We start from the raw sequence: 21,156 nt of genomic DNA, 5'->3' as shown, positions 1-21,156 counted from the left end.
TAGCATTCAGCCACCAATAATATTATATATTGAATATCAATTTCAACCAACTTAAGGAGAGCTTAATTTTAATATAATGTATTTAAGCAAAGCAATGCTACTGGCCGTACTTAATTTATTCTTGATCTGAATATCACTACGTAGTTTCATTTCAAAAGAAGATTTAATTTTCAATATATACGCAACATAATGAGTAATTAGAAGTTGGTTACGAACCATTTATATTCTATGCATGGCCCATAATAGCAGTAATATTAGTTTCTCTATATACATCTTTAAAATTATATATTTTAAAGATTGATTTTATATATCAAGAAAAACTCTCACATTAGATTATGTATCTTTGAACTAAATAATAATAAAATATTATTTTTTTATTTTTTCTTTCAAATTATTATTATTTTTATATATTTTACAATTAGCACCATGTGTTCAAAAATACCAATTTCATATATCTAAATATTACTAATTTCATATATCAAAATAATCAATTTTATTAATAAATATTAATATGTACTAAAAAGCACTTTGTATCATCAATTCAATACAAATTTTATATATCAAAATTATCTTAATATAAATTTCACAAAGTTAATTTTAATGGGTGGGAGAGAGAAAAAACATTAAAAAATAATATTTGGAGAGTAAAAAGTGATCATTCAAATTTAAAGAATTACTATTTATAACTATGTAAAAATTTAGAAATGTATAAATTAATATAGATGAATTTAAAGACATATTATCTAAATTTGAATATGAAAATAGAGATAAATAAGTTAATACTAGTGTTCTAAGTGATGATCGATCTACTTTGTGTTGATGATCAGTATATACACTATATATATATATATATATATATAGTTATAGCTCACTAAAGATACTTGTGCTAATTGCTGTCAAAATAAACACTCGGCGCCTCCATTAGTCTTTTTCAAGAACGGATATTTATGATATATATTGATAATGGCATATTTTCAAGGACCATAAAATGATCGTACCACGCGGTCCTGAAGATAAAAAACGTATGATCTACGTGATATTCTAGGAACTAATTATTAAGCGATAAGGCTATAGGTCTAGGAGCATGACCGGCCGTGCAGCTAGCTAGCCATGATAGGCCAGGAAAGGTCTTATATATGCATGGCAGGCGTAAAATTATCAGGTCGGATTAGAGTGAGGGAGAACGGTAGAATTATTATTTTTAATTCTTCGTTTATTATTTTATAGTGTATTTAAAATTTTTATTTTTTTATAATTTTTTTAATATATTTAACTATTAAAAAAATATATAATTTTATTAATAAGTAATTTCTTAATCATTAAATAAAAATAATCAAATAAATAAATAAATATTGTAATAAACGGATGGTAGAAAATAACAAACTTGTTTTGTTTGGATATAAAAAATATTTTATTTCATCTTATTTTATATAATTATTATAATTAATTTTTTAAAATTTTACATAAAATATAATAAATAATATAATTTTTTAATTATAAAATAATAATATTTGATTTTATTTTTAATTTTTATCTCAACTTTTCACTCAATACCAAAACCTATTATTATCTTAGACTAAAATATTGCGCAATATATATATGTATATATATATATATACACACACGCCTCAACTGGGATATTGTGCTATACTATTATTAATAAGTTAATAAAAAAAGAAACAACACAGTCACGAACAAACATAATATCGGTGCAAATTCTGAACTAGTTCAAGTTTGACAATTCAAAAGTGCTAATGATGAATAGTTAATTATGCATGGTAATGGTATTGGATAACCATATAACCAGATAAGGACACGAGAAGGCTCGAGGCTTTGATTATAGGAATACAGAAGAAAGGCTTTTAAGTTTGACCTGGGAATTAATGCTTCCAAACTAACAAAGAGCAAATAAGGAATCTTCGAGTCAGTTGTCGCCTTTTGTCGTTTTCCAAAGCGTTTGAAACTTTAAGTTGATTCGACATATAATTGTATGGAAAGATGGAATAGGATTATTGGGTAAACACATTTATTAAAGAAAAACTAATTAAACAAAATTTCACGGCCCCATCATATATACTTCCCCATGAACAGAACAGTACAATTTCTTTGCAAATTGCACTAACCACGACGCGTAGAAGCCAGTGGAAGAAATTGATCTCCGATCGTCGAGGTAAGCCAATTTTGTACTTTTCCCCCTTTTCAAGATTAGAGAAATATTGTTACTGTAAGAAGAATTATTAGGTGGATGTACTTGGAAAAACAAAAAAAAATAAAAAAATAGGTGAGTGAGACGTAAGAAGTGATAGAAGAAAGTGCGGCCCAGTAAGCATTCCAAACAACGTACAGTTATTTTCACAATCATTCATAAGATATTATTGCTATTTTTCCGATGGCTTATGCTGCTATGCATGTATCCCACTTTCAACCCTTATTGGGAAAGTTTAACTTGCGAACAATGTCGATTTCTACCAAAATAAAATAGTGCTGGCTAGGCTAGCTAGCTTATTGAAGACAATATTGCAGGTGTATATATATATATATATGTTCGCCATTTCAAGGAATGGAAACCCAAATTACCAAGCAGCTCTCTACAGTACTATTTATTTTATATATACATACTGTAAAACCCTAATTAAAGGGCAACGTGGTTAGAAATCACTCCCAACCAATTCTGTCATTTGTCTTTTATTATGATGATTTCTACATTTACAGGGGAAAATTATATTATGAGATGAATTGTCTTTAGTACTGCACTTTCAAAGAGCTGCAATTGCTGTTGTCTCTATATATACCATGATTTATCAAAATCACCATGGGTACGTTATTATATAATTAGAAGAAGAATCTAATTATGTACGTGTCAGATTGTTTGGGAAAGCCCATAATAAACTAGCAACTTCTTTAATTTGTTTTAACATGCAAGGTACTCAGAAAGCTCGTTCACATGCTAGAGTTGACCCCCAATTTCTTAGTACTCCAGCTTCAAGTAACCTTCCAACGTCTCATTATTAAAATTATGTGGTTAATTTTTTAACCAAAACGAAGTACAAAACAGCACTCCTTCCCTCACACACAAACACAAAAATACACATGTATAGATTAATGCTTCTGAGATAATTAAGAATTAATAGGCTGATGCCCTACTTTCTGATCTGTACTTTAAAAAAAAGAAGAAGATGAAGCCCAAAATATGAGAACCACTTTATTAAGAAACCATGTCATGTCCAAATATGCTCTCTTTGGAAAGAGTCCTGAATTACATTGCTAGATGAGGCAAAATTAAGGTACTGAGGGAGGTTATCGTGGAGAAAGTGCGATTTGTCATCTGGACCTTGCGGGGTTGGCATCACTGGCTCTTGCTGCATCTGGATGCACAGTATCTCTGCTTGAGCCACTGCTAGCTGCATTTGAAGCTGAGAGACCTCGTTTTGCAGGTAAGATATGGCTCCAACGCACCCATAAACAGGGTCTCTCACTCTTGCGTTCGCCTCGTAAACTAAACTGCTCACTGCGTCCGCTCTCTGGTGAATCGGAAGCTCCTGCATAACATCAAAGTAAGTATAAACAATGACTAATCACCCAAAAGAGATTACCCAATATCAAGCCTTGGCTCTGAGAAAGAATGAGGGAAAGGAAAACAAAGTTCTAAGAGAGAGAGAGAGAGACCTGCAACATTTTTCCAACGTTGCTAGCACCAAAGACCTTGTGAACAATGGCAAACTTGTGGGGGTCATCGGAGGGGAAGTAAGGGGCAAAAATGCAGTCTTTGGCGCACCGGCGCCTTAGCAACTTGCAGGAAGCGCATGGCGAATTCCCACCCATTTTTTTGTTTCTGAATGACTTTCGAGAGCTAGGAAGGAGAGTGACTAGTTAGGACACAACTTGGGACAGAATGAAATTGGAGTCGCCTTGTGTAATATTTATAGTAGCTGAGAACGCGCGTGTGAGCCTAAAGTTGCCACATAGCCCATATATATATATATAGCTAGATCAAACACAGTACTTAACTTTTTAAGAAAAATAATAATGACTAAGCACGAAAGAAATAACACTATATTGTTATCCACATGCATGTGAGAAGAGAGTTTACTCCAGTACTATCATTCTGTTTTGGAGCGGATATATTCTTCAACGGCTCGACTGCTCGAGAACGCGCGTTATAAATCAACCATTAATGGGAACATATATACCAGCTTTCAGCAGTAAATGGGTAATTTCAAAGGATTGATCTTAGGGAAGCCAAGCCATTATACACGCATAATGGCACGTTTAGCTATTAGTAAATGGGTAATTTCAAAGTCTTGTTATTATTGTCGCTATGATTTGTATGGATGAGAGTCTCGTCGCACCTAATTAATTAATTAATTTAACTAGCTAGTCAGTCATTGTACTCCCTTTTTCTAACAAAAAAACTGTATTTTCCACGGCCTTTATTTTTATCGTTAGCAGTCTGCTCCAAATTCGAGCGCGTCGGCAATAGATCCCCCCGCAAAAATTTGTTAATACTAACATCATGTACGTTGAATGTGCATATTAACACATAACATCATGTACACGCATTAATTATGTACGTTGGTATGCATATATTAATAATTAGTTGCACATTATCTGGGTCTGACTGGAGAATGGAGAAGGAGATCCAAACTACTTTAATTAATTACTGCTCAGTCTAGTTTAGCAAGTCTGCTGTTAATCATTTAGTGAAAGTAATACTACTAAAATTAAGCGATCTTGTGACTAATCATGTAGTATTAATTTCTAGTTCCTCGATCTTCTATAATCAGCTTGAAAGTCCGGCGCCAGGCTCAACGTACAGAGTTCTCGGCCGGTAACAAGTAAATATTGGAGATCGATGTAAAACATCATGGAGGAGATCAGAAAATAATCATAATACAACAACAATTATAATAAATAAACTAATCGTTGTGGGCCTTGCGATCGACATGCATGCGAAATAACTTCTAAGATTTTGTATATATATGGCTTCCAGATAGATCAGTACTATACTACTACTGCATGCTTGCTGTGTGAGAGATCTAGCATCAGTTTTCGTGCATGTGTCGTGTATATATCATGTTGGTTCCATGGCTAAGGTTAGGGCTGTTAGCACCTGCATGTGTGTTGTAAACTATACGGCCAAAGCCCTAACCAAGAGCAGGAGAATGGGTTCGACCGTCAAGAATGTTTGTTAAGAGTACTCACGAGTCCATGACAAACAAACATCCACGACACACACAACGAAATCTCACTCTCACTCTTGTTTGACCAAAATCATTGATTAGATCAACCAACGGTCATCATATATCCATTATATTAATTAATTATAAATCACTAATCTAATTAACCTCTGAATGGAACTGACCTGCGGCCTAATTAATATTCTCTTTTTCCTTCACCAGACATTACATGCCTTAAGGTTTGCGCGCTGCAGTGTAGTCAATATATAAAAGAGTTTTGTTAATTATAAGTGAATTTGCGTATTGATTTACATATTAATAGTATCAATTTGCATATCATTTTTATCAAAATTTAACTTTATGATCAATCACATTAGATTTATACTTGTATTAGTGTATATAATCATTTAATAACAAGATTTTTCCTATATAAATATATATATATATATATAGGTCGACGTCTGACTGAGTCAATCAGAGAAATAGGAGAGATCAAAAGTGAGAAAGCTTGGGACAATTTTTAATTGACTCAGCCAAGCAGTAGTACCTGCCATCCATTCCAAATTTCCAATGATACCAATATTATGTACATCAACAATGTCTATTAATTCTTTCATGCAGTATCAGAATATATTGAGGACCTGTTGTACTTAATCATCTTGAATTATATTAACCGAGAGCCCAAAGTACGTTCTCCTTAATTAATTAATTAATTCCCCTTTGTCACATATATACAAACACATATATATATATATATATATATATATATAAATAGAATATATATATATATATATATATATAAATAGATCCTTCATATCACAGAAAGTAGTACTCTAAGCTAATAAAGGATATATCAGCAACAGCACTTAGAAATTTTTTATCATATTATATATATATATATAGTCTTCATTGTTAGTGACACATGATAGAATTTAGATTAATCCTGACAGCTAATTTCAACATATAATCAAAATAGAGAAAACAAGAGATTTGCCCAAAATACACAGAAAAAAATTCTGAAAATTATTAATTAATAGTAAAAGTTGAAATTATTTTATGAAACCCACAAGCTGAACTTAAATAACTATAAAATTTGAAATTATGAAGATTTTCCAAAAATGTAAAAATCTAAATCATTGTATGAGAAATAAATATATAAATAAACAAGAATCGTACAAAAATTTGATAAAAATCGAAATTAGAATCACTTTCAAAACTTGTAACTAAATATCTACTAACAAAGCACAAATTATCATAAATATATGATTTGATGAAAAATAACTAATATTACCCTAATCCAAGGAAAATACTAAACTTTTCCTTCCAAATTTGTACAAATTCATCTTTTTGAAGTAGTAGTATTTCAATTGAATCAACGTAGAATCTGACCTAGCTAGATACCCTATATGAATTTGGTAGTTAGTGATTGAATAATGGAGCAGAGTGATCCCGTGAGTTTGTTATCACATCGAATATCACCAAGATTCTGATATTATCACTACCAGATTATATTACTGGAAGCCACTGCTTACAAGCTAATTTCTTCTAATTAATTTGGACTATATATATAGATCGCAAAACCGATTTGCCGGTATGTACGCAATTACGAAATAGTACTCCATGTACTAATTAATCTGTAATTACGACAATGTTTAGAGATAAAAGCAATTGAGGATTTTGAATATTGATAGTGACAGCAAAATCCTTCTTATGATCCCATGCATAGGATATATAAATATATAAATAGTTCTTCGCAGCCATTTTTTTGTCCAACTTGTAGCATTCAACTGATCATCTCTGTAGAGTGACCCGTGAATCATTGCATTGGGAATCTTAGAACTGGCCAGTGGTTGATTCAATATCAGTACGTATCAAGCTTTAACATCATGATTTGTCCTTTGATTTTCCTACTGTGAAAAGATCAATGCATGCATTCATATACAGTACACTCCTGATCATAAATAATACCTATATATGCTAAAGATCAATGTATAATTAATATATAATACGTATATGCTATGCAATACCAAAATCTTATTTCATTTTAATTGCTGTACTATTAATTGAAACAGTAGTAGAGTTCAAGACCAACATGAACTTATTTATATATACGGACATGCTATATACATTAATTTTATACACGTCCTAGCTAGCTGCATGCAGTGCATGACTTGTAAATTATTAGCCATATAGTTGATTTCTCAAATTAGTCCATCTCTCTCTCTCTCTCTCTCTCTCTCTCTCTCTCTCTCTCTCTCTCTCTCTCTCTCTCTCTCTCTCTCTCTCTCTCTCTCTCTCTCTCTCTCTCTCTCTCTCTCTCTCTCTCTCTCTCTCTCTCTCTCTCTGTGCATGCACCCTTATTAATATAGTCGCACAATCCTATGGTCGTGACTTAATTATAACATAAGGCCAAGTTAAATCATTGGACTCATTCTACTGCATGCATTCATGTATGTACTTGGCCCTTCATCTATATTATATTGACGCATATATCGACATTAATAAATTGATAGATACCTTGCATACTAAATTACTAATTGATTAGCAGATCATGACCAGAACAGAAGCACAGAAACACCTCGCAGAGGAATTAATGAGGTCCTGACATGTTAACTAGTTGTAGGCCGGGATTGTAAAAGAATAAACCCTATAACCGGTCGGACTGCTCTTCCCATTATAACAGCCCTCCAATTATGACCGGCCACGTGTGTAATTCATATTGACCCGGATGCACTTGTCTACACCAAAGCATTCCCTAATAGTGTAATTTCAGAACTTCTCCGAACTCTTCTCGCTCAACATCCGAGTTTTATCTTCATCTGAGAACACTGGCCACCTGAGAACACCGGTCACCTGAGAAGTCGCGGGTCACGTCCTCTCTCCATCGAAGTTGTTCACCTTCTCCGACGCGGGTCACGTCCTCCTTTCCATCGAAGCTGTTCATCTTCTTCGGCGCGGATCTCCTCCTCTACATCGAAGCGGGTCTCCCCCACGCAATTTCTTCACCGGCCTTCTTAGTAACTGCATACAGGCTAGCAGGCTGGTCAGTCCGGTCTCTTTCCGAAAAGGGTACCTTAGTATTAAGTCCATAAACTGAACTGGAAGACACCCACACAATTGCGGGTTGTGGATTCACAGATTTACAAACCTCTAAAAGACTAACAAGACCAGCAATGTTACTATGCACGTAAGAGCCAGGATTTTCCATGGCATACCTCACTCCAGCTTGAGCAGCCAAATGCATCACATGGGTAAATGCAACGACTTCGAAAAGCTTACTCAATAGCGTTGAATCGTTGATGTCTCCTTCAACAATGAACACGCCAGTGTGCTCCAAAAGCGCTTGGCGAGCTCGTTTCAATAACGGATCGTAGTAGTCGTTGAAATTGTCGAGGCCGAGCACGCCGTCTCCGCGGCGCTTGAGAGTGGTGGATACATGGGTTCCGACGAACCCAGTAGCTCCCGTTACCAGCACCGACATGCCGTTACGTGAGCGAAGTCAGGCGGAGGAGCGGACGCGTTTTTCCCAGGCGGGTCCACCCCAGTTGTAGGTCCTGAGAGAACGGTGAGAAGGATCGAATGATTGAGGTGAAGAAGATGGGGATCAGAAGAAGAAGAGCAAGATCAAGCCCAGGAACACAAAGGACCAGAAGGTCAGCTTGGCGAGCGATGAGTGCCAGCGGAGTCTGTGAATGTAGGGGGCTTTGTCTATCTTGAATTTTCCTGGAGTTGAGGGAATGTTGTCGAGGAGGGACATTGGCTTCAGCTGGGACATTTTCTCGGGAAAATGTTGGGTTTGGAGTTATAACAGAGCCTGAGTTATTTCTGAAATCAGCTGGAATGTCCTTCAGTGAATTTGTTGTGAGCTTGGTTACGTGTCAGTTTATGTGTGGAGGCTGTTATTATGAGAAAAACAGCCCAACCGGTCCAAAGGGGCTCTGTTGTTAAAAATGATACCTATTTCGTGGTGTCAAGAGAGATTGGTATTGAAATTTGTAAGAGTCTGCGCATTAATTGCCCATCACATGCTTCCAGGTTTCTTTCACTGTCTTCCAAAATAAAACAGCTAGCTCTCTTTTCAATTTTTGTCGGTCACTTACAATTATATATAGAGAGATCGAACCCATGGTTTATGCAATTTTGTACGTTAACTGGCATGCACCGGGCTTTGGCTTAATTTGGGCGCTCTCCTTTTCTTCCATTATGGATCCCCTTGCATGGTGGCATTAGCCTATCGTTAACTTCCAATATATATACATATATGTATATTCACTTTTATACATTTATGAAGTTTTTGGTTTGATCATCAGCTCATGAATATTGCTAATTGGATGATCTTTATTTACCTTAATAACTAACTTGTCAAGCCTTGACAACTAGAACCCTAGGTTGGGACTGAGTGGTGCCAACAAGCAAAACATAGGACTGGGACTGAATGCCCGAACGTACAACATGATTTGCCTTTGTTAACATATATATTGTAATTAAAATAGGGATAAGTGCCTTGTTTTTTGGTTTCTGCGAATCTATAAATCTTAATTTAAGACAATAAATTATGGGGAAAAAACAGACATCTTCACCACCTTAGAAGAAAAACATGATCAGGTCTCCAATGCGGACACATTAAATCATGAGCATCGTGGCGACGAAGATTCATTTTCGAGAAGCATGGCTTTTTTATCATTGTTGCCCAGCAATACATTATACGGACCCAAAAACAAAAGTACTTTCCCAGATCGATGATTAAAAAAAAATATGCATGCTGTCTAATTTTTATAGTTTACACTTCACATTGGTATGTCGCTGCTAATTAATAGGTTGTTACTAGGCCCCACTTTGACCAAAAAAAGGGGTTGTTTTTTTTTTTTTTTTTTTTTTTTGGGATTGTCTACGCCCACAGAAAAAGGGTTGTTACTTGGCGAACTGGTACATGCTATTTCTTTTCCTACTGCTTCAATTAACAAAATGCTGCCCATGGAAAATTAACATTAAAGTATCTCGGTATCATAGATTCATATGTAAAGAGAACGTGAGAGAGCTGTAAGCAGTCTTTTCTTTTCTTTTTTTATTTTTATTTTCCTAAAGTTTCCTTCGATTCGATTAATGGGTCTATATGGACCTCAAAGATATTTTATTTATGGATGGAGGCCTGATCCAGGTAGAGGATTACGACAATCAAAGCCCGCATTTCCTGGGTTGTAAGGACATGGGCCAAGGGTCAAAGAACCAATATAGTGAGTTGGACTAATCCTGATTCCCGACCCAATACTATGGAGTAGAACGGTCACTGCCTTTACATTTTATTTAGACGCTTTTTCGTATAAGAACTTGGCCCACGTTTAAAATTGGATTACCGTCAGCTTCCATCTGTGTGAGAGAAAGGGTAATGCCCAGAAGTTTCACGAATATTGCTGCTCCGAAGAGTAGGAGCAATTTTGGATTGAATGATATGGCTAATTGACATGTTTATACTTTTATTTATGAGATCAAGGGACACCTGTAACAGTGGATAGGAACAAAATGCCTTTTTAAAGTGTTTGCCCCCACCCACCCACCCGAATCATTTTTTTATTTTTTTATTTTTTTATTTTAATTTACTGATATATTAAAGCATTTTTGCTCTTTTCATCTTATCTCTAAGCCTTGGTAATCCGATTGAAAAGGTTGTACCACTAACTCGGTGGAAAATCTTTTCTTCTCTCTCTTGCAGGCAATTGGTCGAATGTTAATTCCGATTCACCCCAATATTTATAAATCATGACGCCTAACGTTAGTTAGATTCAATCGAATATTTTAAATTTTATTTCAGTGATCATTTCGGTTTAAACAAAATATTTGATAACGATGTATTCCGATGTAACGTTCTAAGATTAACAATATCTTATATATAGATATCTATATATATAAGTAATAATTAATATAATAAATATATATGTGTGTGTATACTATAGATGTGCGTTTATATATACGTGTGTATATATATATATGAAAGAATTAAAAATTTATAAAATAAATATACGTTGAAAAAATTATAAATTTGAATTGAGACATAAAAATAAAGAAAAAAATAGATAATTTATTAAAAATAATAATATTTAAAAATAAAACAAAATGAAAAAAAAAATATAGTATAACGAATACTACATCAAAACAGCCTAAATAGAACGAAATTTAAAATTATGGTTAAATTCTTTTATGAATTATAGTTTCTCTCTTATTAAACTCATAATAAATCTTGAATTATTTTATTCACAAATTCTTTTTTATTAATACATCAATTACATCACTTCTATAAGAGTAATGTTATATACAGTCATTTTTGTGCACTCTTTGCACACTCCACTGATATGATTGGCTGGATTAATTTTTTTTAATACACAACCAATCATATCACTGGAGTGCACAAAGGAATCCATAAAAATGACTGCATATAGAATTTTCCCTTCTATCAACCTACAGATCACAATTTTTTTTATGGCTGTCAATATCGATAATTTTGACCCGATAGCGGTATCAATTGGAGGGACAGGTGCGCCCTACAAACTTGTCTTACATCACCACTAGTCCACTTCACATCAAACAATTAATTAAATAGCTTTCATACTCGTGATTTCTATATTTCACATATTATTTTTATTTTTTTAATTTCTTAATTTTTAAAATTGTTTAAATTAATTAAATTATTCTACTCATAATTTATATATCATATATTTAATAAGAAAAAAATAAAAAATTAAATAATTATATATGATGTGTAGTATGAAGAAAATAAATAAAATTTTTCTTAAATAAAATAGTCATTCTATGTAGAGAAATTCAAAATATAAATCTTACACTACATAATTCAATCTATAATTTAAATAACAAATTATAGATGTTGAATCCAAAGTTTCAAATTTTGTGTAATTATATATCTATACATGAATTTTGATAATAACAAATGAATTCAAAAAATAAAGAAGTCTCAAACTCGAGTTGTCTACACAATAGAGTCAAGCACATCAAATAAACAAGTATAAGTAAGAAGGGAACAAGTTCACATTAAAATTATAGAGTAATGTTGTAAATCTCTTTAAAATTCGAAATTAGGATTAATGCTCAAAATTAATATTTTATCATAAAACATTAAAATACATTTTCCACATGTGAATGAATATTTTGAAAATTAAATTTGAAAATTTTGAAAGATGATTGATTGTCATCTTTCACATGTGCATACCTTGATTAAAGGGTTGAACTTTGAAAATATTAAAGATGATTGATTGTCATCTTTCACATATGCATGTTTTGTTTGAATATTTTTATCATATTTCTCTTCCATCAAATAGGATATTGTAGCATTATTTTATTTAAAAGATAAATTTTAAATTTTAAATTTTATAAATTAAATCATACAATATAGATGATATATGATGTAAAAATATTCAAATATCATTACTACCGTATTAAATAACTTACAAAATATAGAATCTTGATAGTTTAACTTTTTTATATATATTTATAAAAAGAACTATAGATTAAATTTACAATTTATTTACAACTTATCAATAAAATAATAATTTTTTAAATTTCAAACACATCAAATCAAAATCAAAACCAAAATAAATATATAAAATAATATTATTTTTTTAGAAGGTTTTAGAAGAATTTTACATGAGAAGTTATTTTATCATTTTTCAGGCTAAATAATGGAAAATTATCAATTTACAACTCTCGTGCATCTATTTTACAACCCTACACAAAATTGAGGGTAGTTTTGTAAAATTGAAATTTTTTTAATAAAGTGGTTTAATTGAATTGGCTGATTATAAAATAATTAGTAAAATAGTTATAGGTGCATCACTATTCCAAAATAATTAGACAGAATAATTTATTAAAAAAAAAAAGACTGATTGATAATCCTAATTTTCAACCGACAACCACCGTCGCTGGACTCAAAACTCAAAAGTCCAGATAAATTTTCTTCGGATTTCAAGAGCTCCATAAAACTAGTTTACAGGTACACCACGAGCAGGCCACGCGCCCGCTTCCGCATTTCAGTCTCATCCGCCACGCGTCACTCCATGCAATGGCCCACAACTGCACATATAACAGCCTCCATTATTCCCTCGTGACTCACCACCACCACCCACACCCACATACTCTCGTTTCCCCCTTTCCTCCGAAATTCATCACTCGCTCGCACTGTACCTGAATTCTCTCTGTTTCTGCTCCTCCACCATGATGCTCAGGGCTGCCCCTGACTTCTCTGTATTGAACTCTCCTCGTGGAGAAGCTTTGGGTCCTCTGCCTTCCTCTGTTTCATCTGAGTCTTCGAATTCTTTTTCTCCTCTCAAATATTCCGCTTCTCTGGCCTCGAGCCTCCGCTGTTTTACTGCCAAGAAACACAACGCCTTTTCCGTTTGCGCGGCTTCTAAGGGTTCGAACAACCGGCCGCTCACCGGTGTCGTATTCGAGCCCTTCGAAGAGGTCAAGAAGGAGCTCGATCTCGTCCCCACCGTCCCACAGGTCTCTCTCGCTCGACAGAAGTACTTGGACGAGTGCGAGTCCGCGGTTAACGAGCAGATCAAGTAATTTCTGTCGCTTTAATCTTGTTATATGTTTGTGGATTCACTGGTTGCTTTTGTCTAACCCTGTTGTGATTCTTTCTAATTCTGATTTGCAATCTTTTTATTTGTTGTAATGGAAGTGTGGAATACAATGTCTCGTATGTTTATCATGCCATGTATGCCTACTTCGATAGGGACAACGTTGCGCTGAAGGGTCTTGCCAGGTAATTTTTATTTTCTTTCGTTCGTTCTTTCTATCTTTCTTTCTTTTAATTGTTGTTTTTACACACTCAGGTCATTTGCAGTTTTCTGTTTCAAAGTTTTTTTAAATCTGAGCCGTGAGATATTTTGTGAATAGGTTTTTCAAGGAATCAAGTGAAGAAGAAAGGGAACATGCGGAGAAATTGATGGAATATCAGGTGCTAACATTAACTTTATATTGCTATTGACGCCTTTTAGTCTTTGATTTCTTTTGTGTTTTTGTTTTTGTTAATCTGACTCGTGGGTTTTGTTTGTTTTGGGAAATGCTCAGAACAAACGTGGTGGAAGAGTGAAGCTGCAACCTATAGTGATGCCTCTCTCTGAGTACGATCATCCGGAGAAGGGAGATGCGTTATATGGTGAGTTTCATGGGCCCCTATTTTATGGTGATGCCAACTATCATGAGGTCTAAAGATTTCTTCATTCGTCCATTTTCTGCCGTAGGAGAGGTTATTTAATGTCATCCGAACCATGCGTATAAGGACTATCTCCATTTCACTCGAAATGGGGAGTGAAATGGAGATAGTCCTTGATTCAGGTTTTAAATTCTTGTGGTAATGACTAATGAGTTGTTTTCAAGCACTCATTTGGTCTATTTTCTTGATTCAGCCATGGAGCTTGCACTGTCTCTAGAGAAGCTTACAAATGAAAAGCTCCTCAACTTACACAGAGTAATACATTTCTTCCGACTCGTTAGTTTGAGTTTTTAGAGCTTTGTTTTATTTTGAATGCATTCGTTTAATTTATGTTTTTTTAACTCTGATGAATAGGTGGCTTCACTGAAAAACGATGTTCAGTTGACAGATTTTGTTGAAAGCGAGTTTCTAAGTGAGCAGGTAAACAAAATTTTTCTGTGTATAAAATTTGTTCTTCAGTCTAAGGGAACGGTTGTTGCATTTATTTGATTTCTATCATGATGGTTGTTTCCTTTCCAGGTTGAAGCCATCAAGAAAATTTCTGAATATGTTGCTCAGCTAAGAAGAGTGGGCAAAGGACATGGTATGGATTCCCGAGCGCACTTCCCACTGTTATTTATTTCACACCAAGTCCTCCTTTCACCATCGTATAACTTAAACTGCAATTTTCTTTCTGAACTGGCTGATCTGTGGATTTTCAGGTGTCTGGCACTTCGATCAGATGTTGCTCCATGAGGAGGGAGCGGTTGATGCAATAGCTTGAGGTTTACTCTTTTTGTTTCTTTCATGTCAACTGTTTTGGAGTAAATTTTAAGCGGAGTCTTTCATAAACAAACTCTTAGAGACGCTGAGTTTGGTTAGAATTTTATGAATAGAGAATAAATTCGAACATGCAGATGGACTTATTTCAGTAATCTCAATCGAAAATTTACAATTGCATGGATGCCAGCATACCTCCATGGTATGGATCGTAATGCAAAAAGATATGCTTCTACTTGCTTGAATTATTTTTAATCAACGTTGGATATACATTCTTTCAGGGTATTAGAATGACAATGGGGTGACCTTTTAATATTGCTCTTATTATATCGTTTACCATGCACTTACTATTTATATTTTGACCCTTGGGAAGAAGGGACGGGAAGGGCGGGCTGGAAACGTTCCAAGAGTGGTATCGAATCTATAGATTTCTGTGCTGTTGGCTTCAATCCCTGGGACCATGATAAATGCGTGTACCATATTTGTTGGTTGGGGTTGCCCACCGAATCCCATTCCCAGGAGCGTTGGTATTAGCAATTTCCGATGCGAGGCTTGCCCTACGGGCATATTGATTTCTTAAGGGGACAGTGGCTGTCCCACCATATCCTTCTGTGAGGTTAGAAATTTGAATTGTAAGTTCATCCAAGGTATCACTCTCATAGTCCATATGTGAGGCCACAGATAAGACTAGGATTACCATTCGATGGCTTGGACTTTTTTCTTGGTCTTGGTAGTCGGTACCCTGCACGAGTTGTCGACCATTTGGAAGAGGGAAAGCGTGCGTTTCCGAAGTTCAAGGGTTGAAAGGTTTTATGAGTCGTATTCATAGGTCGCTGAGTTCCTGGTTCTCATTCATGGGGTCCTTGATAAAATGAGGACAGATGTTAGCCAGCGTTCTTATAGAGCAATCTTGGTTGGTTGGACTCAATTGGTCACAGGGTCTTCTCGCTCGAACTCCAAGTTGGTCACGCGGTGTTGACTTCGATCTTTTCTATTTTAGCGAAAAAGGATTTGGCCTTAAGACAGCCGGGCATGAAGGCAGCCAAGCAAACATTTGACCTTAAAAAAATAATAATAATAATAATAATAATAAATAACAATAATTCAGACCAGCAATTTTTCTGTGGACAAGTGACCAGCTTTTCAAAATTTGAAGCACGATAAAAGAACAAAAGTCAGCAAAAATCCCGACTCAGACGACAAAAGAACCATCAAAACTTTTGAAAACCACTTTTTCCCATGATTTTTACGCCGTGGATACTGCTTGGGCTCCAAGCCTCTTCCTGGCCTCTTCAATGATGGATAGCTTAATACCCTTACCCTTGGGAAGGGATACCCATGGCTTTGTCCCCTTGCCAATGATGAACACATTGCCCAATCGAGTTGCAAACTCATGCCCGGTGGCATCCTGAATATGGATAGTCTCAAAGGTCCCTTTATGCTTCTCCCTGTTCTTGATGACTCCAACTCGTCCCCTGTTCCTTCCACCCGTCACCATGACTACGTTCCCAACATCAAACTTGATGAATTCAGTGATCTTGTTGCCCTCCAGATCTAGCTTGATTGTGTCATTGGCCTTAATAAAAGAGGATCTGGGTAGCGGATGGTGCGTCCATCATAAGTATTTTGGTACGGGATACCTTTTTGCCCAAACTGCACAGAGCGAACTTTGCAGAGCTTAAACTGCAAAAGTGAACAATTAAAATATCAGAATAAAGCCATTAAAGGACCCACGATACAAACAAACAAATAAAAAATCATTAACCACCCCAGAATAATTTGTGCTTTTGACTAATCTATTATAATTTTGAAATTTTGGATGACTCCGTAGTATAAAATGTCTACCCCCCAATGTGTTTAGAAACTCATATAGGAATTACATGAGACATAACTAAAGAAATAAAAGTGATGGCTTGCAAAATTTCATATTGCAGATTTTACAAGTTCGCTCGAGCGGAGGCTTTTGGCCGCTCGAGCGAATTCAGGCAGATTCAAACGCTCGACTGCCGCTCGACAGGGAGCTCGAGCGGGTTGCTGAAAAACGAAGATCGCTCGAGCAGAGACATTGGCCGCTCGAGCGAAATCAGGCAGAGTCGAACGCTCGATGTGCGCTCGATAGGACGCTCGAGCGAAATCAGGCAGAGTCGAACGCTCGACGCGCGCTCGACACCCCGCTCGAGCGAACATCGTATTTTGACAGATTTTAGGTTTTCCGCCGTGGGACCATATAAAAGGCCATTCTTCACTCTAGAGCCGCGAGTTTTGACTGGAGAACACTCTTTGGGAGAGAAAAACATAGCTAGAGGGATTCAAATCATTTGTTTTGGAGACGGAATTCCAATTTATTGCACGTACGTTGGATTCATACACGAGCACGGACGGGAGAAAGTCGTTGAATCGTTCTCTTGAGCTTTTGACGACCAGTTGAGGCTGCAAGGAGGATTTTTCAGTGTTTATTTTCTTCTTCCCATCTTCTCAGAACAATTATGGTGAATTCGTTTATGTTGAATTCCAATTCTAGTATGAGCTAAATTTTCTTCTTTCTAGGAAAACGATGTAACCTAATTCCGAACTATGCTTGTTTGTCCATGCTAATTTAATGCAATTCTCTCTTTGTTTATCTGATTTATTCTGAGTTTAATGCTTCTAATTAACTGGCCATTGATTAGATGATTATTAATCTTGTGATTTGCTATCGAAAGAGGGAATCATAGGGTGGATCTTGGATATTTCAGCATAGGTAAGTATAGAGATCGAAAGACTTGTATAAACCTGTGTAGTAATTAAATCATTGGTCTTATTGCGTTCTTAATTATTTAATTTGCATACTCTTGTGTGAGTTGATAAACTAGAATCACTTCCAATTGACTATCGAAAGAGGCTTTTGGATGAATTAGAGATTTGCTAATAGACAAAAGAGGTTTAAGTTAAATTAGCTGGATGAGAAAAGCATAGTGAAGAATTATGGTGAAATCGATTTCCTAGAAGGTTTCTTCCCCATTGAATTTGATCTTTGAAAGTCATTTTTATTTTCTTTGCTTATTTCTCTTTGAGTTGATCTAAGTTTATTTGCAACTACAAAAATCTTAGCGATTCCTCTAGATAAAATTGAGATTAGTAAAATTTTGGTATTTGGCAAGAGTAAGGTACCAATCCCTGAGGACGATACTCTACTTATTACTTTACTATAAAACTACGATACTGTGCACTTACAGTTTTGCACCGGTCAAAAAGCAAAACTCCACAGGTTGAAATGCAAACAATTCCCTACAACTTGTTCTTGCGAATAACAGTGAAGTCTTTGATGCTAATTTCACCTAACGACCATAATATGACATCTCTCCGCATATGTATGGAGCTTGGCACTTATACATCCTTGCAACAGAGAAAGGACTAAAGATATACTTGAAAGGATTGCACAGCATTACCTTTGCCTCTTCATCTCTGATTGAATGGAGACGGAACCGACCCTTGGTGTCATAAAGAAGACGGAAGTTCTCATTTGTCTTGGGTATTGATACAACATCTGTCAAACCGAGGCATCATTATATAATAAATACATACCCACCATAAGATCACTATATATATAAATAGGGAGGGAGAGAGAGAAAGAGAACAATAAATACTCAACAACTATAATGAAAAGAAGCAGATCCTGATGTGGCCACAAACTGATCCCACCAAGGGATCCTATTGTCTACTCCAAGCCCCAGAATATTGTAATTCAGGTAAAGGAGCATGTTTAATTTCCACACACTTTCCCTACAGTAGTTGAGACATTATCTATAGATAAGATTAACTGCCCTATCATATCATCATGAAAGCTTCAGCTCAGCATGCTTCGAAACATCTATTTACCGGTAACTCTCCTTTATGGTGCCTTAAAAAAATTACAAGGATCTTGACTTGATACCCACTTCTATAAGATAAGTTTTTTTTTTTGATAATTCACTTCTATACGAGAAGTTCTCATAAAAATACATCACATCATACACAAACGCAAACAAGTATCAGAAAATTAAGCAACAGCTAAAGTAAGAAGAGTTTGATGTTCATACCCATGAAACCTGCAGGATATGTTTTATCAGTCCTGACCTTCCCATCAACCGCAACATGGCGTTGCATCAAAATGGAAATGACCTCACGGTATGTGAGCGCATATTTCAACCTGTTTCGTAAGATGAGAATCAATGGAAGGCATTCTCTGGATTTGTGAGGTCCAGATGAAGGCTTGGGAGCCTGCACGGAGAAATAATAAAGAAAAAAGACAAAAGAAGTCAGAACATATCTAAACTGGTATGCTAAGCAAAGCATTATTAATTTATTATGGAGGGAAGGCAATAACTCGAGAGTTAACTTACAAATGCACCGCCAAGTTTATCAAGCATCCAATGCTTTGGAGCATTGAGCCTCTTCAAATGCTTCTTCAAGCCTCTAGCCTGTTATAGCCATAAGCATAAAGTTAACAAACCAAACAATCCGCCTCAAAAGGAAAACTAATCAAATTATATTTCAAATATTACGATACGACAACGAAAAAATGATATGCATTATGCAAAGTCATCTGTGCGACCAACTAATTGTGTCCATTTCTCTCTCATGGTTTTCTATATTTTCCAATGCAACTTTAAACATAATCAGTTGATAATGTCTGAACCAAACGAAGTAAATATTAAACAAATTGATTGTGGTATTTCAAAACCAATTACACAAACGTATTCAGGATTGGCGTGTGAATAAAATTTTAATAATTGTCTGGACTCCCAGACGGAAATAACACCCCGAATATCCAAAGAAATATATTCTCCAACAAACACAACAATGACATACTCGCAGAGAGAATTCAATTAAAAAAAGCTCAAGAAGATCAATTAGAGAGCGCAGAAGGTTAAGGAAGGGGAACCATTTTGGTCGTGTGAGCTCGAAGATCACAGCAGATGTGGCTCGCCTCCGCTGCTTGCCCTGGCGCAGAGAGAAGTGAGAAGGGAGTCCCTTAAACCCTAAGGTGATATTGGAAGTTGTACATGGCTCATTGGCTACATGGAAATAGACCTCTCGTGGGCCCAGCTTCATCTCTAAATGGGTTTTATTATGTCGATAGGCTGGACCATTATGCTCCAAAGAAGGAACAAATGGACGGCATGCCTTTTAGGTACTATTCTATTACTAATTCACTCGTATAATCACACCAGATAACCCACTTTTCTAATGAGTAATTCTAGAGAGCAGCTACTGTTCATGTTGCACACCACACACTTATAGATTTTTATAAGGTGTAAAGATGTTTTTCATAAAATATATAGATATTTTTTATAGAATATATGGTGTGCAGTGATGAATAGTGGCTGCTCCCAATATTTTCTCTTTTCTAATTCCTCATCTCGTATGATTCATTGATTCACCCCACCCCACGCCACCCCCATTCTCTCTTATCTCTGAGAGAGAATGGCCCCTGCTTGGTTCCGCTTTCCACTGCTTACAGGTTCCCGCTTTCGTGGCCCAAGAGCAAATACATGGTGAGATACTGAGATTGATTCTTTGGTAGGATTTGTTTGTCCCTATCGTTTATAGAAATGATGCTCTGGAGTTAATTAAATTCGGATTCTGAAAGCTCCGCGTCATCTTACAATGTTTAGAAAATCGATTTTAATTACATGCCATATTTGTGTTCTAATTCTGAAACCAGATTTAAGTTTTCGAGATCTGCCATTCGTTTCTTCTTCCATCTTTAACTATTCATTAAAAAAATATATTATGGTGCATTAAAAACATTCACTTCCTCGATTCTTGTCAAGGTGAGAATTCTATACATTCGACATATATTTTTACAGCAACAAAAGAGATTTGATTCGATCAAGTGAGTTGAGATTTTCTATTGAGATGAGCTCTTTATTGAAGATGTAAGATTACATGTCAATTAGCTCATTGGGATGATTTTCTGCATACCATACCATTCTGTTCATCTAGGAAAGCATGCAGAAAACTAAAAATTCC

The 21,156-nt window shown here is 35.3% G+C and overlaps 3 protein-coding genes and 1 pseudogene across 3 annotated transcripts; 1 reads left to right on the top strand and 3 right to left on the bottom strand.

Moving 5' to 3' along the window:
- Positions 1-3,180: 3,180 nt before the first annotated feature.
- Positions 3,181-3,904, bottom strand: LOC122303817 (LOB domain-containing protein 12-like). Its single transcript, XM_043115791.1, has 2 exons — positions 3,667-3,904; positions 3,181-3,539 (listed from the first exon to the last, which is right to left on the bottom strand). Exons 1-2 carry the CDS (start codon positions 3,820-3,822, stop codon positions 3,219-3,221), a joined length of 477 nt encoding a protein of 158 aa, XP_042971725.1. The 5' UTR covers positions 3,823-3,904; the 3' UTR covers positions 3,181-3,218.
- A 3,949-nt stretch (positions 3,905-7,853) lies between these two features.
- Positions 7,854-9,032, bottom strand: LOC122303811 (UDP-glucuronate 4-epimerase 3-like). The gene has a single exon (XM_043115777.1). It carries the CDS (start codon positions 8,656-8,658, stop codon positions 8,146-8,148), a length of 513 nt encoding a protein of 170 aa, XP_042971711.1. The 5' UTR covers positions 8,659-9,032; the 3' UTR covers positions 7,854-8,145.
- Positions 9,033-13,283: 4,251 nt separating this feature from the next.
- Positions 13,284-15,294, top strand: LOC122292269 (ferritin-3, chloroplastic). The gene is made up of 8 exons (XM_043100522.1): positions 13,284-13,747; positions 13,867-13,950; positions 14,085-14,145; positions 14,259-14,346; positions 14,597-14,658; positions 14,758-14,823; positions 14,923-14,986; positions 15,105-15,294. The coding sequence occupies exons 1-8, from the start codon at positions 13,398-13,400 to the stop codon at positions 15,164-15,166; spliced, it is 837 nt and encodes a 278-aa protein (XP_042956456.1). The 5' UTR covers positions 13,284-13,397; the 3' UTR covers positions 15,167-15,294.
- A 921-nt stretch (positions 15,295-16,215) lies between these two features.
- LOC122292278 lies at positions 16,216-20,219 on the bottom strand (annotated as a pseudogene).
- Positions 20,220-21,156: the final 937 nt, after the last annotated feature.

The sequence above is a fragment of the Carya illinoinensis genome, chromosome 1 (assembly GCF_018687715.1).
Source record: "Carya illinoinensis cultivar Pawnee chromosome 1, C.illinoinensisPawnee_v1, whole genome shotgun sequence".
Taxonomy (NCBI): Eukaryota; Viridiplantae; Streptophyta; class Magnoliopsida; order Fagales; family Juglandaceae; genus Carya; species Carya illinoinensis.
Note: the sequence above shows the minus strand (reverse complement) of the source record. Positions and strands in the feature narration are given on the sequence as shown.

Bases quoted from the DNA above. Each gene is read 5' to 3' on its own strand.
- LOC122303817 (XM_043115791.1), bottom strand. From the start codon at position 3,822: ATGGGTGGGAATTCGCCATGCGCTTCCTGCAAGTTGCTAAGGCGCCGG. The intron at 3,540-3,666 runs GTCTCTCTCTCT...GATGTTATGCAG, and splicing joins ACGTTGGAAAAATGTTGCAG to GAGCTTCCGATTCACCAGAG.
- LOC122303811 (XM_043115777.1), bottom strand. From the start codon at position 8,658: ATGTCGGTGCTGGTAACGGGAGCTACTGGGTTCGTCGGAACCCATGTA.
- LOC122292269 (XM_043100522.1), top strand. From the start codon at position 13,398: ATGATGCTCAGGGCTGCCCCTGACTTCTCTGTATTGAACTCTCCTCGT. The intron at 14,659-14,757 runs GTAATACATTTC...TCTGATGAATAG, and splicing joins AGCTCCTCAACTTACACAGA to GTGGCTTCACTGAAAAACGA. The intron at 14,987-15,104 runs GTATGGATTCCC...GTGGATTTTCAG, and splicing joins AAGAGTGGGCAAAGGACATG to GTGTCTGGCACTTCGATCAG.